The sequence below is a fragment of the Gossypium raimondii genome, chromosome 8 (genome assembly GCF_025698545.1).
Source record: "Gossypium raimondii isolate GPD5lz chromosome 8, ASM2569854v1, whole genome shotgun sequence".
NCBI classification, from domain to species: Eukaryota; Viridiplantae; Streptophyta; class Magnoliopsida; order Malvales; family Malvaceae; genus Gossypium; species Gossypium raimondii.
The window spans coordinates 19,271,573-19,287,351 of NC_068572.1; the positions used below are offsets into that span (position 1 = coordinate 19,271,573).

General features: G+C 35.1%; 1 protein-coding gene and 1 non-coding gene across 4 annotated transcripts; both read right to left on the minus strand.

Annotated features, from left to right (window-relative positions):
- Positions 1 to 5,402: 5,402 nt before the first annotated feature.
- LOC128032113 (small nucleolar RNA R71) lies at positions 5,403 to 5,509 on the minus strand. The gene has a single exon (XR_008188243.1). It is a non-coding gene; the product is annotated as a small nucleolar RNA R71 (small nucleolar RNA).
- Positions 5,510 to 13,627: 8,118 nt separating this feature from the next.
- LOC105790971 (protein GLUTAMINE DUMPER 3) lies at positions 13,628 to 15,490 on the minus strand. Of its 3 annotated transcripts, XM_052634323.1 has the most exons (3): positions 14,846 to 15,490; positions 14,247 to 14,336; positions 13,628 to 13,821 (listed from the first exon to the last, which is right to left on the minus strand). In XM_052634323.1, the coding sequence occupies exon 1, from the start codon at positions 15,374 to 15,376 to the stop codon at positions 14,921 to 14,923; it is 456 nt and encodes a 151-aa protein (XP_052490283.1). In that variant the 5' UTR covers positions 15,377 to 15,490; the 3' UTR covers positions 13,628 to 13,821; positions 14,247 to 14,336; positions 14,846 to 14,920. The 3 variants fall into 3 exon arrangements, with proteins under 3 accessions (XP_052490283.1, XP_052490284.1, XP_012474244.1); XM_052634324.1 differs by lacking the exon at positions 14,247 to 14,336; XM_012618790.2 differs by lacking the exons at positions 13,628 to 13,821; positions 14,247 to 14,336 and adding an exon at positions 14,343 to 14,554.
- Positions 15,491 to 15,779: the final 289 nt, after the last annotated feature.

Consider the following 15,779-nt stretch of genomic DNA (forward strand, 5'->3'; position numbering starts at 1 on the left):
CGCTTAGTTTCGATAAGTGTTTCTCTTCGTTTCTATCATGAATCTCTTAACGACTACAGTGGTAATGTTTTTTCTCTGTAATTTGGGCGTAGGGGGAGGCTTGGACTGGTGAATTTAGTGTTCTCGTCTTAACAATAGTTAAACGGAGGGTTATCGTGGGTAGTAAGTTAGGTTTTTGTTTGTTCTTGGTTGTCAATTCGCTTGTAAATCTGTTAAATTGATATTAAGTATCTTGATTATAGGCTTTGGAATGCTCAGAGACTATTTTAACATCAAACAAAACCAGGTGTGTGTACCCGAAACTCAAAAAAAAAAAAGGGATTCGACGAAAAGCCAAAATTGCTTGCTGTTTGGATAACAGTAGTAGGCTAACTTTGAAAAATCACCATAAATTGTGGAATAAAATTAGAGCATGAACAAAATATGGAATTAAAGCTTATTGAGTCTAGTTTCGCATAGAAGAAACAGTGTAAGTAATGGAATTGTAAATCGTGAGGTATAAAAATCTTTGTGAGACAATGTCAGATTGAATTCGGGTTCCCCTATTCTAACTTTGGAAAATCATCAAAAATTGGAGAAAAATAATTATGGGTTAAAATCTACATTTTTAAATTACTAATGAGTCTATTTTCAATAGAAACAAATGGAAACATCATCCAAATTTTGTACTAAGAGATAATTAATTTTTACCAAATAAGGGATGAAGCTGTTAGACAGCAGAACAGGGGTAAGTTTGAAGATTTTACTGTTCTTATTGGTTCAACCAAAAATTTTCAAAATTTTATTGTAGAAAGGTATTTGAGTCTAGTTTCAAATACATCAAGTGGATCTTAATTTCGAATTCTATAGCTCAAGATATAAATAATTTAGTAATAGTGACTCAAGTAGACAACTTTGAAGGAACATATAAGTAAATACTGAAAACATATATAAATAATTAACTAGCACGGGTTACATTAAAAATGGATCATGTGGCTAAGGCCAATTTAGACCGAGTGGGTCACATGGGCGTGTGAGCCCATTTTTCTAAAAAGTTCTGTACAGTTGCACAGGTCGCTCAAGTCAACTGTGGACCTACTATAGGGTCGGTAAGCTTTACTTAGACCCTTATATGTGTGATCTATTTGGCTGATTTCTATACCGAGCATGACTTATGATATCTTAATGTATGTACTATTAATTGCATAATGGCATTACATATTTTGTATGTTTCATTGCATCGGGGTGGGTTGATGATATTTGGAGGAAGTGTCTGAAAAGCTATTAAGCCTATTATCTGGCAGCTCAGCTGCAACCTTCTAATTATGTGTCGCATTTCAGTACAGCATGGTGTGTAGGGATGGGTGGGTTTATTTAATCCCCACATGGTGTGTAGGGTTGGACAGAGATGGTGTGTAGAGGTTTGTGGGTTAGGATTCTGATTTACTATTTTTGCATTCTGTATCTGATATGGGCCAAGGCTCTAATGTATTTCTGAGACTGTATCTGAATGGGCTAAGGCCCAAACTGATTCTGAGATGGGAACGGGCCCCAGACTGTATCTAACTGAATTCTGTTGATTATATATATGCATGTTTTTTGTGGGGATTACACACTTAGTTTGCGAAAACTCACCCTTTCTCTGTTTAATCTGTACAGGTAATCCCCAAACTTGATGGGTCGGTGCAGCAGAGGACTCGACGGTGGCCACACGTAAATTTTAGACTATTTTTCGTTAATGCCTAGAATTTATTACTTAATTTGGGGTTTTTGATGTATTTTCTGGACTATGGACTAGTTGGCTTTAAATTTGAGACTTTATACTGTTTTTTATGGATTTTTTTAAAACTGCAACTCCACAAAACACGGTTTTTTCTAAAAACTAAGGTTTTTCGTAAATAGAAACGATTTTCCCTAAATTAATTAGTTACAAAAGCTTCCGCTAAGAGACAAGTTTTAAAGCAAATCAACTAGTTTTTTTCGAATTAAATAAAAGGTAACTTACTGTAACGGTTTTTAAACTCGACAATCTTATCTTCAAATCCCTTTCCATGTGACATCGCCAGATTCAGCCATAAAGTCTACGCCGGGTTTGGGGTATTACACACCTTCAATGTATTCGATGCATTGAAATGTGCTGATGAGAATAAGGAATGTCACGCCATTAGGTTAATAGAAACTACAGTGAAGGAGGAGTGTGCAAAATTTTGCTATAGTGAGTCTGATGAGGGAAAAACTTCACCTAGGTTGAGTGAAACAGAAATTTCGGATGACATTTGTGAACTTATGGAGACCAAGCAACTCTTGGATATACTAGGGAGAAAGTTTGAATCTTTGGATTTATACAATCGTTCTTTCAAACTTCCTAAACCTTATGTAAAGAAACCTCTCATATTGGAGTTAAAGCCTCTATCGTTGCATTTAAAGTAAGCCTATTTGGGAGACAATAGCACTTTGCCAGTAGTTATCTCTGTAGAGTTTACACCTGATCAAGAGACCATGTTGTTAGATGTTCTCCGATGATCTAAGAAGGCATTAGGATGGACAATTGCTGACATCAAGGGAATTAGCCCTACTGCCTACATGAATAAAATTTTGCTGGAAGATCACCATAGCACTTTTATTAAACAACAGAGAAGATTGAACCCCATCATGAAAGAAGTTGTCAAGAAGGAGATTATCAAATGGCTTGACGTTGGAATTATATACCCTATTTTTGATAGCTCGTGGGTGAGTTTTGTACAATGTGTACCCAAGAAAAGAGGTGTCACAGTGGTTAGTAATGATAACAATAAGCTGATACCAACTCATACTGTTACGGGATGGATAGTATGCATGGACTATCACAAGCTTAACAAGTCAACTTAGAAGGACCATTTTCCTTTTGGAAACACGAAAATATACACACTTTTTCATACCTTTTTTAACTCAAATTCATGCAGTTTCGGTAAAATTGTTGTCGAAAAATATATAATAATTAAACAATAATTAAATTGCACTCAAATTATGAACATGTTGAATTTTAATTAATTTTATATCAAATTTTTATTAATTTCAATTATTTGCAACAAATTTGCACAAATGGCGAAATACGGCTCAACAAACATTGCTAGAAATGCAAATTCAAGAAGCAATTTTGAAGCATCAACGTGAATTAATTTTTTAGCCTAAGACGGTTCAAATTATGTATATTAATTCATAATATAATTAATTTTAATTTTAATCCAATTTAATTTGGGTTAAATAAATTATTATTAATTAATTATGAAAAGGGGCTGGGTTAAGGTGAACTGAGAAAATCGATCTAATTGAGCACTGGGCAGCCCAAAATCGTCCCACATACTGACCCAATCAGCTTGTTTGGATGATTATTTGGCTTGCAAAATGGCCCTTGGAGACTCCTTCAATTTGTATTCAAACCCTTCTACTATTCATACCTTTCAAGATTTCCCCTACCTAAAAATAACATGTTTGAAATCTTGAAACATGCCACATGTGTGCCCAACCATGGGGGGAGTCTTTGGCTACTGATTTTGGCTATTTTTAGTAGCCTTCTCAACCTATAATTACCCCTTTTTCTACTCACTTCAAACACATCTCAAACCCATTCATTTTTTCACTTCTCTCTCACTTTTCTCTCTTCATTCCCTTTAATTGTTCTTCATTTCCTTTCATTGTTCTTCATTTTCTTCCCCTATTCCTTTGCCAATTTCACCTCTTGAAAAATATTCCTTCAACCACCATTTGGAGCAACATTCAAGTTTTCGTGGAAGCCTCGGTTCAACAAGAATAAGCGGAGAAGGAGGAGCGGGCAAACTAGCCAAGCCTCGAAGAAACACCAGATTTGATCCTTATTCCTTATCCTTTTAATTTTATTGTTGTTATGAACATGACTTTGAATATTTTTTATGTTGATATGTTTAATTGAATTAATATAGCTTAAATTTAATTCGTGTTAGGTTGATTGCATTTCGTCTACTTGAGTTATTAAAATTGTGTTTGCATTGTTATAGGCCTCGGTAAGATATTTGATTAAGTAAAACCATGAGTAAGTTATTCTGTCATTACAATTGTAAGGTAACTAATGAATTAATTATTTAACCGGATTGAAATTGTAATTAATTGACACGATACTTAATCAGTGCATGTTTAATCATCTAAGATAGCTGAGGGTTAAATTAGCAACGGTATCTAACGATACATTAGCCTTGCATAATTTGCAAGATTATTGTGATTAAACTATTTCAAGGTAAAAATACATTGTTACATCACGTAAGCTTTTATGTGTTTATGAAATTGAATTGATTAATTGAATTGGTATAGAGATATGAACAATGATTATTTTAATTTCATAAGTATGTATGTGCATTAACACATTTGCTTATTAAAATTTATTTAATCGATTGAATTGACACGTAGATATAGTCAAGAGATAAATGGATTTTGGTAGGTAAGTATATTCATAAGTTAGCAAATTACCTAGTTGCCATGAGTTTATTCGTAACAACATAAACATGAGTTTAATAATTCTAAGTTAAGAAATGTAAATAATCTAACACAATTATGTCATCTTGATTAAAATCATCTTTTGAAATCGTGCATTGGAACTTTTATTTTATTTTTTTTATTTTACTTAATTAAAATCTTAGTTTTTAATCACCTCTTCAAATCAAAATATTTTTCTTCACCAAAGTGTTTTTAATTGTATTCATAAATAATTCTTTTCACAGTCTTTGTGGGTACGATAACTCGACATTTACTTGTCACTTTATTACTTGTTGCGATTGTGTACACTTACACATTTCCGTCGTTCCAAATTTTTGGTGTCGTTGCCGGGGACTGTTTTAAAAAGTCATTATTTGTAAATTTGTAAATTTTTTATTTTAGTTTATTTTTCTGTTCAATTTTAACTTAATTATTTTTCTGTGCTTGTTTCATGTGTTTATAAGTATTGATCGAATCATTGATTTACTCCTCGTAGATCCTGAGATTGAAAGAACTTTTGACAGTGGAGTAGACAAGCAAGTCAAAGAAGGACCGAAGAGATGAACTTTGAAAATATGAATCAAAGAAATGGAACAAACCCTGCTCAAAATCCTATCCTTATTGCTGATAATAGGGATAGAGCTTTAAGACAATATGTCGTGCCAGTACCAGTAGTTCATGATCTTAATCCAACCATTAGGAGACCTAAAATGCCTACCGAAGATCCTCATCTTCACTTAAGACTGTTCATGGAGGTGAGCGATTCTTTCAAGTTAGCCGGAGTACCCGAAGATGCGCTACGATTAAAGTTGTTCCCATATTCGCTAAGGGACAGAGCTCGAGCCTGGTTGAACTCATTGCCACCAAATTCAATTTCCACATGGTAAGAGTTAGCAGAAAGATTACTCATGAAGTATTTCCCGCCTAGCAAGAATGCTAAGTTGAGGAACGAGATCACTGCTTTCTAACAAATGGATGATGAGTCCTTGTATGAGGCATAGAAAAGGTACAAAGAATTATTACGGAAGTGCCCTCATCACGGAATCCCACAATGCATCCAACTTGAGACATTTTATAATGGTCTCAATGCTCACACAAGGATGGTAGTGGACACTTATGCTAATGGTGCTCTCATTTTTAAGTCTTATAATGAGGCTTATAAAATCATTGGGAGGATTGTCAGCAATAATTATCAATGGCCAACCAATCAAGTAGCGTCAAAAAGACGAATCGTTGGAATACATAAAGTAGACGCTCTCACTTCACTTGCATTTCAGGTATCCTCAATATCCTCAATGCTTAAAAATTTTACCAGTAAAGGGTTTACTAATTTTATAGCTCAGCTACCGTACCAATTTTAAAATATAGCCTATGTCTATTGTGGGAAAGGACATTTGTTTGAAGAATGTCCATCGAACCCAGAATCCGTGTATTACATGAGTAACCAGAACCAAAACTGAGGAAGGTAAGGACTACAATCTAATTCTTATAACCCATCATGGCGAAACCACCCTAATTTCTCCTAGAGTAACCAAAGGGCTAGACCTAGTAACACATACACCCAACCTAGACCGACCCAGCCACCTATTTTTACCCAACAAGTTCAGAAACAACCTCAAGTTGAACCATTCAATGGATTAGAAAACTTGTTGAAGGCATACATAGCCAAGAATGATGCCTTAATCCAAAGTCAAGTAGCTACATTAAAAAACCTAGAAAACCAAATGGGCTAGCTTGCAACTGAAATAGAAACCGACCGCAAGGTGCTTTACCTAGTGATACGGAGAATCTGAGGAATCTAGGGAATAAGAATTGTATAGCGCTGACATTGAGGAGCAGAAAGACATTAGAGCCCAACACCATCGAAGTTTAAGAAGAGCCAACTAATGCTCAAGACACAGAGGAAGTTCAACCAAGTGTTGAAATTTCAGTTTCACCGAAACCTAAATCTGTAAAATCCGATAAGGTAACTTCTGAACCAACTAATTCTCATAAACTAACAACTTCGTTAGATGCAGAATTGTCACAGAAGATGAATCAATCAATTCAAGTAAAGAAGCCTTCACCACCCTACCTTTAAAAACTTCAGAAGCAGAAGTAGGAAGTTCAATTCAAGAAGTTCCTAGATGTACTCAAGCAACTTCATATCAACATTTCGTTGGTTGAAGAACTTGAACAAATGTCGAACTACATCAAATTCATGAAGGATATATTGTCAAAAAAATGAAGACTTGGAGAATTTGAGACAACAACCCTGACAATGGAATCCAGTGTATATCTTCAAGACAAACTACCTCTAAAGTTGAAGGATCCTGGATGTTTAACCATACCTTGCAACATTGGAGCAACATATTGTGATAAGACACTATGTGATTTGGGTGCGAGGATAAACTTGATGCCCATGTCAATATTTAGGAAGTTGGGGATAGGTGAAGTTAGACCTACTACAGTTACATTTCAATTAGCAAATCGATCCGTAGCACATCTAGAAGGAAAAATCGAGGACATATTGGTACGTGTAGAGAAATTTATTTTTCCTGCTGACTTTGTTATTCTAGACTTTGAAGTAGACAAATAAGTGCCAACCATCCTAGGAAGGTCTTTCCAAGCAACTGGAAGGACCCTTATTTATGTGCAGAAGGGCGAGCTTACTATGCATGTTTAGGATGATCAGGTAACATTTCATGTTTTCAAGTCTATACGATTTTCTAACTCAATTGATGATTGTCCTACAGTGTCCGATTTAGAGGAATTAATCATAGAAAAGGAACTCAACTATGTTGAAAACCCATTGGAACAAATTTTGACATCAGACCTTCCAAGTGATAAAGATGAGGATGAATACTTAGCTTTGCTAGAAACTAATCAAAGGGGATTTAATCTGCAATCCTACTTTGAATCTTTGGAGTTAAAGAATAAGGATTATGCTCAATGAAAAGCGTCAATCAAGGAGCCACCTAAATTAGAACTCAAGGTACTTCCTTCGCATTTAAAATATGTTTATTTAGGTAACGCTTCTACTTTGCCTGTGATTGTTTCACCAGAATTAATCCTTGAGCAAAAAGAGAAACTCATCCTAGTATTGAAATAATTCAAGAAAGCTATCGGATGGACCATAGACGATATTCACGGCATTAGTCTATCTGTATGCATGCACAAGATCATCCTGAAAGATGGTGAGAAGGGGACGATTGATAGACAACGAAGACTGAACCCTATCATGAAGGACGTGGTTAAAAAAGAGATCATCAAGTGGTTATATGCGGGCATAATTTATCCCATCTCAGACAGCTTGTAGGTAAGTCCAATCCAGTGCGTGCCAAAGAAAGGAAGTATTACGGTCGTAAAAAATGAAAATAACGAGTTGATACCAACTAGAACGGTTACGGGATGGAGAATTTGCATTGATTATCAGAAGCTGAATAAAACGACTAGGAAAGATCACTTTCCTTTTCCTTTTTTGGACCTGATGTTTGATAGACTCGCGAGGAGAGACCATTACTATTTTCTCGATGGATACTTGGGGTATAATCAGATTACAGTAGCACCGAAAGATCAACACAAGACAACATTCATCTGCCAGTACAGTACATTTGCATTTAGACGCATGCCATTTGGTTTATGTAATGCACCTGCTACATTCCAAAGATATATGATGTTTATTTTAACTGACATGGTTGAGAAGTACTTGGAAGTGTTTATGGATGATTTTTCAGTATTTGGAGATACGTATGATGATTGCTTAGCCAATCTAACCAAGGTGCTAAGGCGATGCGAAGAAACAAACCTCGTACTCAACTGGGAAAAGTGCCATTTCATAGTATGAGAAGGTATTGTTCTAAGGCATCAGATAACGAGACATGGAATTGAGGTAGATAAAGCAAAGGTAGACGTTATTGAGAAACTCTCACCTCTAACATTTGTAAAGAGTGTTAGGAGCTTTTTGGGCCTCACCGGTTTCTATCGAATATTTATCAAGGACTTCTCCAAAATTGTTAAACCATTATGCAAATTATTGGAGAAGGAAACGACGTTCAAATTTGATGTGGAGTGCTTAAGAGCTTTCACAGGTTTGAAGAGTCGAATAGTTTCGGTAACCATAATCGTCACACCAGATTGGGATTTGCCATTTGAATTTATGTGTGACGCAAGTGACTTCGCGATAAGAGATGTCATGGGCCAGTGAAGGAACAAAGTTTTTCATCCCATCTACTAGGCAAGTCAGACTGTAACAGGAGCTCAACTGAATTATACGGTAACAGAGAAAGAGTTACTTGCTATTGTGTTTGCTTTTGACAAGTTTCGATCTTATCTTGTAGGTACCAAAGTGATTGTCTTTATGAACCATTCGGCACGTAAGTATTTACTTTTCAATAAAGACGCTAAACCGAGACTGATCCGATGGGTACTTCTACTTCAAGAGTTTGATCTAGAAATTCAATATCGAAAGGGAGTAGAAAACCAAGTAGCAATAACACCTAGATTTCGGGTGTTACATCCTCATCATCTCCTATTCCTTTATCTTACGTAACCACCCATTGGTAATCACTACCATAAAAAATTGTCGTAACTTTTCCACATTCTTCATTACGTTCGTGCTTGAACTCATCTTTTCCTTACCTTTTCATTTCTATCGCCCTTACATTTTCCCCTTTAACTACTCTTGTAACAACTCGCTTTTCAGTGGTGTCGAAAATAATGGTTTTGAGGCCACCAAATCCGATAAGTAAGTTTGTAAATATTATTATTTAATATTTATGACTCAAATATGGTTTTAAAAAGGTTTTTGATTTGATAATTTATGCTATTCGAATGATTAGTTAAGCTCAAGTTGTAAGACCCTAAAGTCAAGTGGTTTTAGAAAATAAGGTATCGGGACATCGTTTCTATAAACTGAGTCGTAAATATTTTTATAAATATTTACGGAGTGTCATTAATGTGGTATTAGAGTTTCATTGAAAAATTTTAACGTTTCATAGTTAATTAATTAAAATGACTAAATCGTAAAAGATGTAAAATTTGATCCTATTTGATTTGAGTGATTAAATGGTTTATGGAATAAAGGAAAAGGGACTTAAATGGTAATTAAACCATTCAAGGAGTTAGTGGACAATTAAGGGCATGAAATTGGTGTTTTATTTATTAACCAAGGTTAAAATGGTAATTTGATAATTAATTAAATTAAATAAAGCACAAGTAAAAGATAATGGTTGTCATCTTCCTTTCTCATTTTTGTTTCAACCGGAAGACATAGCTATGGAGAAGCTAGGTTCGGCCATGTTTCATTTCATGTATGGTAAGCCATTTTTTACTCGTTTTTAATTATTTTTATGTTTTTGATATCGTTGCAACTAGGTCTAGCTAGTCTGTACCTTCTATTTTGAAACTTTTAAAGATTTTGAAGGTTGCCATTGATGAATCTATGTGACTTTAGTTATTAAATGATGAATTTGAAATGTTGGTTGATATTTAAAAGCATTTTATTAAGTGATTTTAATGAATTTTCTGATTAGGGACTAAATTATTGAAATAGTAAAAGTACAAGGATTTGATGTGTAATTATTGAAATTTTGGGTTGTTTTGTGTGCCATGAATATTCGGCTGATGTGAATTGACATTAAAATGGTTAATTTGCATGTTTTAGGCCTAGGTACTAAATTGAATAAAAGTAAATGTTATGGGAAATTTTGTAAAAATTTCAAAATTGACTAAATTGCATAAAATATTTTTTTACTATCTAAATTAAGAAATTGAATGAAATTATTAATTTAGATCAAGATCGAGTAGAAAATCAAGGAGTACAGAAAATTACCAAAATTCCCCTAAACTTTATCTTTTCTACAATTTAGTCAGGTAAGTTTGTACATTTGAATAGTGTTTTAAATTTGTGTTTTAAATTCTATCATGTTATATTATCATATTATGTCTCGGCGAAAAAAATCCAACGACGTATCGACGACTATCGACCATGAAATGGGATGGTGACGACCATCAATTATGAAAAGGGATGCTGAAAACCATTGAATATGAAAAGGGATAGTTTTGACTATTGAATATGAAAAGGGATGGTGATGACCATCGAATATGAAAAGGGATGATTTCGACCATCATTTAGCACACTTTGTGTAAGCTTTGGTAAGGGTTCAATGAAATTCACTTTGATATTATAGAAAGGTATGAAGTATGTATATTCATAATTATGGAAAGTATGATTTAAGTGATGTTATGTTTATGTATCATACCTTACCATATGATGAAATTGCTAAGTTATGTGTTTAATCACTAGCTTATGGCTATGGTTAATGTTATGTGTTATGCAAATGAAATGGTAAGTGTTCAATATGAACCAAGACATGTATGTATGAAAGACTTTGAAATGGTGAGCTACATGAAAAATATGTTATGTTGAGATGGATGATAAATCCAATTGAATCATGCTCAAGTATATTGGTTATCCATGTCAAATTCATATGAATCATGTTTAAATCAACTATCATGTGTTGTTGATGTGCTTAGGCTTATGTTGAGCTTATGGATATGGTTGATGTTTATGATTATGCTTGTACTATGCATATGAAATGGGTAAGAAAAAGGGAATGAAACAGTAAGTATGTAATTGGGATATGTTATGATGTTATAAAAGGTTTAGTGTGATAAATGAGGTAATTGTATGTGTGCAAATTATTTATGCTATGGATGAATCTACCTTTGTCATGGATGAATAAACTGAATAGGGAATTAATAATGTTGTTTAGGCTTGTGATAAGCATTAGGAACGGAATGAAAAGTAAGTAAATAAAAGATATATATATAGTCTTATAAAAGGTTGATGATTATATATTATGTCTTATGAAATCCTATCATGTTATGAATGGTCAATAAATATGCGACATTAATGAACTTATTCATTTGTGAGTTGATGATTATGGTTTGATAAGTCTTGAGACATTGGTATAGGTTTATATTTAACCTGTAAATTTCATTATTGAAATGGAAAATTATGCTTAAAGTTTATACGAGCTTACTAAGCATTCATTGCTTACATAGTTACTTTCCTTTACTTTACAGATTACCGAAAGCTCGATCGGGTTAGAAGCTAGTCAGAGATCCATCACACTATCCATCGATTTTATCGGTAGATTTTAATGCTTTGGTCGTGGTTATAATAGCATGTATATGTGGACTATGTTTAATGATTAGTTAATGATAGCTATGACTTTGTGAAACTTATGTTATTTTGATGCCTTGATGGTTGGTTTGTGTCATTTAGGTGGTTTGATGATGCAGTGAGGAATGGTCAAAAGGGTAACGTTATTTTGATATGACATGATTCTAATATGGTATGGTTGATATGTATCAATTGTGATATGTTTTGGCATGGAATCAAATTGGTTGATAAATGGTAAATATGCGCATGTTTAGGTTGACTTGATGATTTATGTTTGAGGTGTCTTTTGGCATATTGTTTGTATGGATAAATGACCTATTGATTTGGTCTTAAAATTCATGTTTTGGGTATGTTTTAATGCTTGAAATAGGAGCAAATGGCATGAATGTGTAAATAGGTATTGGGTGAAAGAAATGGCTTGAAAATGGCCTATTTCTTGTCCACACAACCTAAGACACGGGCATGTGACTTAGCCATGTGTGACATACGGCCATGCGATACGGCTGTGTGTCCCCTGTAGGTTTTTAAAGGTTGCATTTCGAAAGTTACACGGCCTAGCACATGGACATGTGGCTTGGCTGTGTAAACCAAGTCAAAGAGTTACATAGGCACGGACACGAGCTGGGACACAACCGTATGTCCCTACTTCGAATTTCCACATGGCCTGAGACATGGGAGTGTGTCTCAGTCGTGTGAGTCACACGGCCGTGTTACCCCTATAGTGTGAATTTTTCCGTCTTTTTCCATGAAGTTTTAAATTTTTTATTTAGTCCCGAGTCGTTTCTAAAGTGTTTTTAAGGCCTCGAGGGCTCAAAGTAGGGACGTTATGCATATGTTTGATTGGATATTGCAATGATTATGAAAAGTTGAGAATGAATGATTTGAGTTATGTTTTGTCAGTAATACTCCGTAACCTTATTCTAGTGACGGATATGGGTTAGGGGTGTTACAACTCTCACTAACCATGATATTCAAATCCTAAATTTAACTCTGATTTACCTTAGACAAACCTTTACTTACAACACCTAAAACACAAAAGAAGAAGAAAAATTTTGAAACTTACCTAATAAAACCAATAAGTAAAGACTCTTGAAACACAACATAGCATGCTTAGCATGATTCAAAAACTAACAATATTTTTTAAAACCACTCGAGCTTAGACATGTGTCCCCACAATTATGATTCGTCAATTTATATGCCCTATTAGTAATAAACACATGGCTGTATTAATAACTAGTGAAAAATTAAATTACACACATCTCCACCAAAATCGAGGTCCTCATGATTATAGGAGATATATGCAATACACAGCTCCCCAGCCATATGCATTGTTCACGTACAAATTCCCAAGCTTTCTACCTCACTTGAAAAGTAGAAATCCAATATGTCATTTCCTCGTCTTAAGGAAGGTCACATTATAACATTCCCCTTAATTAGGGAGCAAATGTTATACAAGGCTCACCAGAGTGGACTTTGCCAACCAAAACCTTGCCCTCGGGCAACACCTTGCCAAATTTGATCCCCGCAAGCACTTGCATGATCAGCTCGTGAAATGCCTCCAGGCTACCTTGCCAAAGATAAGTGTTGATCCTCTTCCTCGCATGAAGCTCATGTGGAACTTCATCAAGTCCACATCAGTCGAATCACAAGTAGATCGTCAAATCCCTTAAGCCATTATTGCTTAGCTAGAAAGGCATTTCCCCTAAGGAACTAACCATGTCCAGACCAACATGGACACATGTCAATGCTAGAGGGCAAGAGGCAATCAACCTCGCTTATAAATACCCTTCTTTGACCTTAATGAGTTTCTTCTTGAACCTCTTCTTTTTATGTTTTTACCTTGTTCAACCTCCCTCTCAAGCGGCTTACAATGCATCTCCACCATGTGAACTTCCATTTTTCTCCTTCTTTATTTCACCCTCAACAAATTTAAAAGTATTACATTCGTATGATTGCGTAATAAATACAACATATTTATATAATCAATACAAAATATGTCTAATGCATTTATTTTATTATTATCTAAAATTTTAATGTAACTAATATTAATTTACATAAATTTATTACAAAGTACAGTACATATACATAAATTAACGGATCCAATTTGGAGCTTGATTTTGTACATTTTAAAAGCATAAGTGGCCATTGGTGCAAGTCCTGCAGAATTTGGCAGTAAAGATGGATAATCCCTGGAGATGGAAAACGTCATAAATCATAAATCATAATATATGTACCAATGGTTGTTTGCTTACATAGTCATAGATAGTTGATGCATTTTTAACAAAAACCACAACGTTATGAACAAATCGTGGCTATCCTTGGCAATTGGGACAATCTTTGTTGGGTTATTATTGATGTGTTTGTGCCACTTTGGAATATGAATTGCGCACTTCTTTTTAACATATAACATAGTAGCTTTATAGCCAACAAGTTACTATTCCAGTTAAAATAATTTATATAAGTTTAATAAAGTTAATCCTAAATCCTAAATGTTAAATTTCAAGTTTTAGTTGTAAAAAACAAAAAAGAAACAAAAAACATTTCAAGTTTTAGATTTATCTAAAGTGACTAACTACTTGTATAATGGTTCATAAGTGGGGGAAAAGGAAACTACCTTTACCATTCCATTATCCAAAACTCAGCAAACCAAGTCAGGAACGCATAAAATTAAGGATGACTTTGTAATTTCCAGACAATGATTTCTCTGCAATAATTGAATATTATATGTTGGAAGTTGGAACTGCTGCAGCAGCAGGGCAAAGCATAGACTTGGAATAAACTGAGAGAGAGAGAGAGAGAGAGAGAGAAAGCGGTGAAGGCGAGGCTGTTCTGCTTCACCACGCCGCATCAGGAACATACGCATAAACCTATCACCATAGCCTCACACGTGCCTTTCTCTCTGTACCTTTGGCAAATTCTTGCCTGTCAAATATTTATAGTTTCACCATAGATTTAATGTGACAAAACAATATACACTTTTGGAAGATACTGAGGAATAATATATAGTAAATTCAATTCCTTGCATCCGATCTTGTAAAAATTCACATTTCCTGAATTGTAAAAAGAAAGAGAAGACCAGACAAGAAAAAAAAAAAAAGAGACCCCAGAGCAGGAGTAAATAAAACAAGGAGAAAAAGAGTCTATGTGCTACAGAAGGCAAGGTCAAAGCAAACAGAGACATGCAAGCTGATGTACAGATAGAAAAACCCCCACCTCAAAAAAGCAAAACCTGGAGCTCTCTTTTACGGAACCAAACCCACCATCCGCCTCAGCACATCACCTGGAAATTCAATGGTGTTGAGTCTCCTGAGTCGGGGGTTGCTGATGCTGATCCTCAGCATCACCACTAGTAGTCTCCTCCTCCAATTTCTCACCCTTTTCACCACAGCAACAGCTCTTATCGCCGAAAGAAGAAGACCTGCTAGAAGAAATGGGGGTGGCCAAGAACGTTGGCTTTACTTCGCCTGCCATTATCACAAGAAACTTTTGTTCCATAACAGGAGCTCCTCCTTTCTGGGTCTTATCTCCTGCTTCCAAGTCTCTGTCCCCTTCACCTCTCTCGCCATTCTCAAGGTACCCTGACAGTTTCCAATAAGAACAAGCAAGTATGAGGAGCGCAAAGGCTATGAGACCAAGCATGGCAGCCAAGCCGCCGAACAAGTAGGGAACTGGTGAATGCCATGGCGAGTGTGGAATCGTGGAAGGCGACGCTGCTGTGACATTGAATGTCTCTCTTGCTGCCATTTTTGTTTGCTTTTTTAAGCAAAGCTTATACAAGGGAAAGCTAAACTGCAAAGATGGGTATTTTTGTTCTCTCTTTTCGTGAGCGTTGGGGAGTGGTTGCAAAGGTATTTATAAAAGGAAGAAAATGGAGAAAAGTGGGAGGATTATTTTACAATTTAGGTGATATATGGCGTCACTTTTGTACGAATATTGAACTAGGGGCTTCTTCGGGAATTTCGGAAGAAAACAGTACTACGGGCAAACCACTTAACGAGTAGAATGTAGAAACTGGTTTTATAAACACTACAGTCAAGTTAAAACCAATGATTGGTTATCTAATGAAAATAGCTGAACCCTTCAATTCCTCTTTCTAATCATATCTATGCGGATTGCACATTTCCACCTGTAAAAGTAAAACTCTTTT

What these genes read in the sequence shown, in the direction of transcription:
- LOC105790971 (XM_052634324.1), bottom strand. Translation starts at nt 15,376, where the DNA reads ATGGCAGCAAGAGAGACATTCAATGTCACAGCAGCGTCGCCTTCCACG.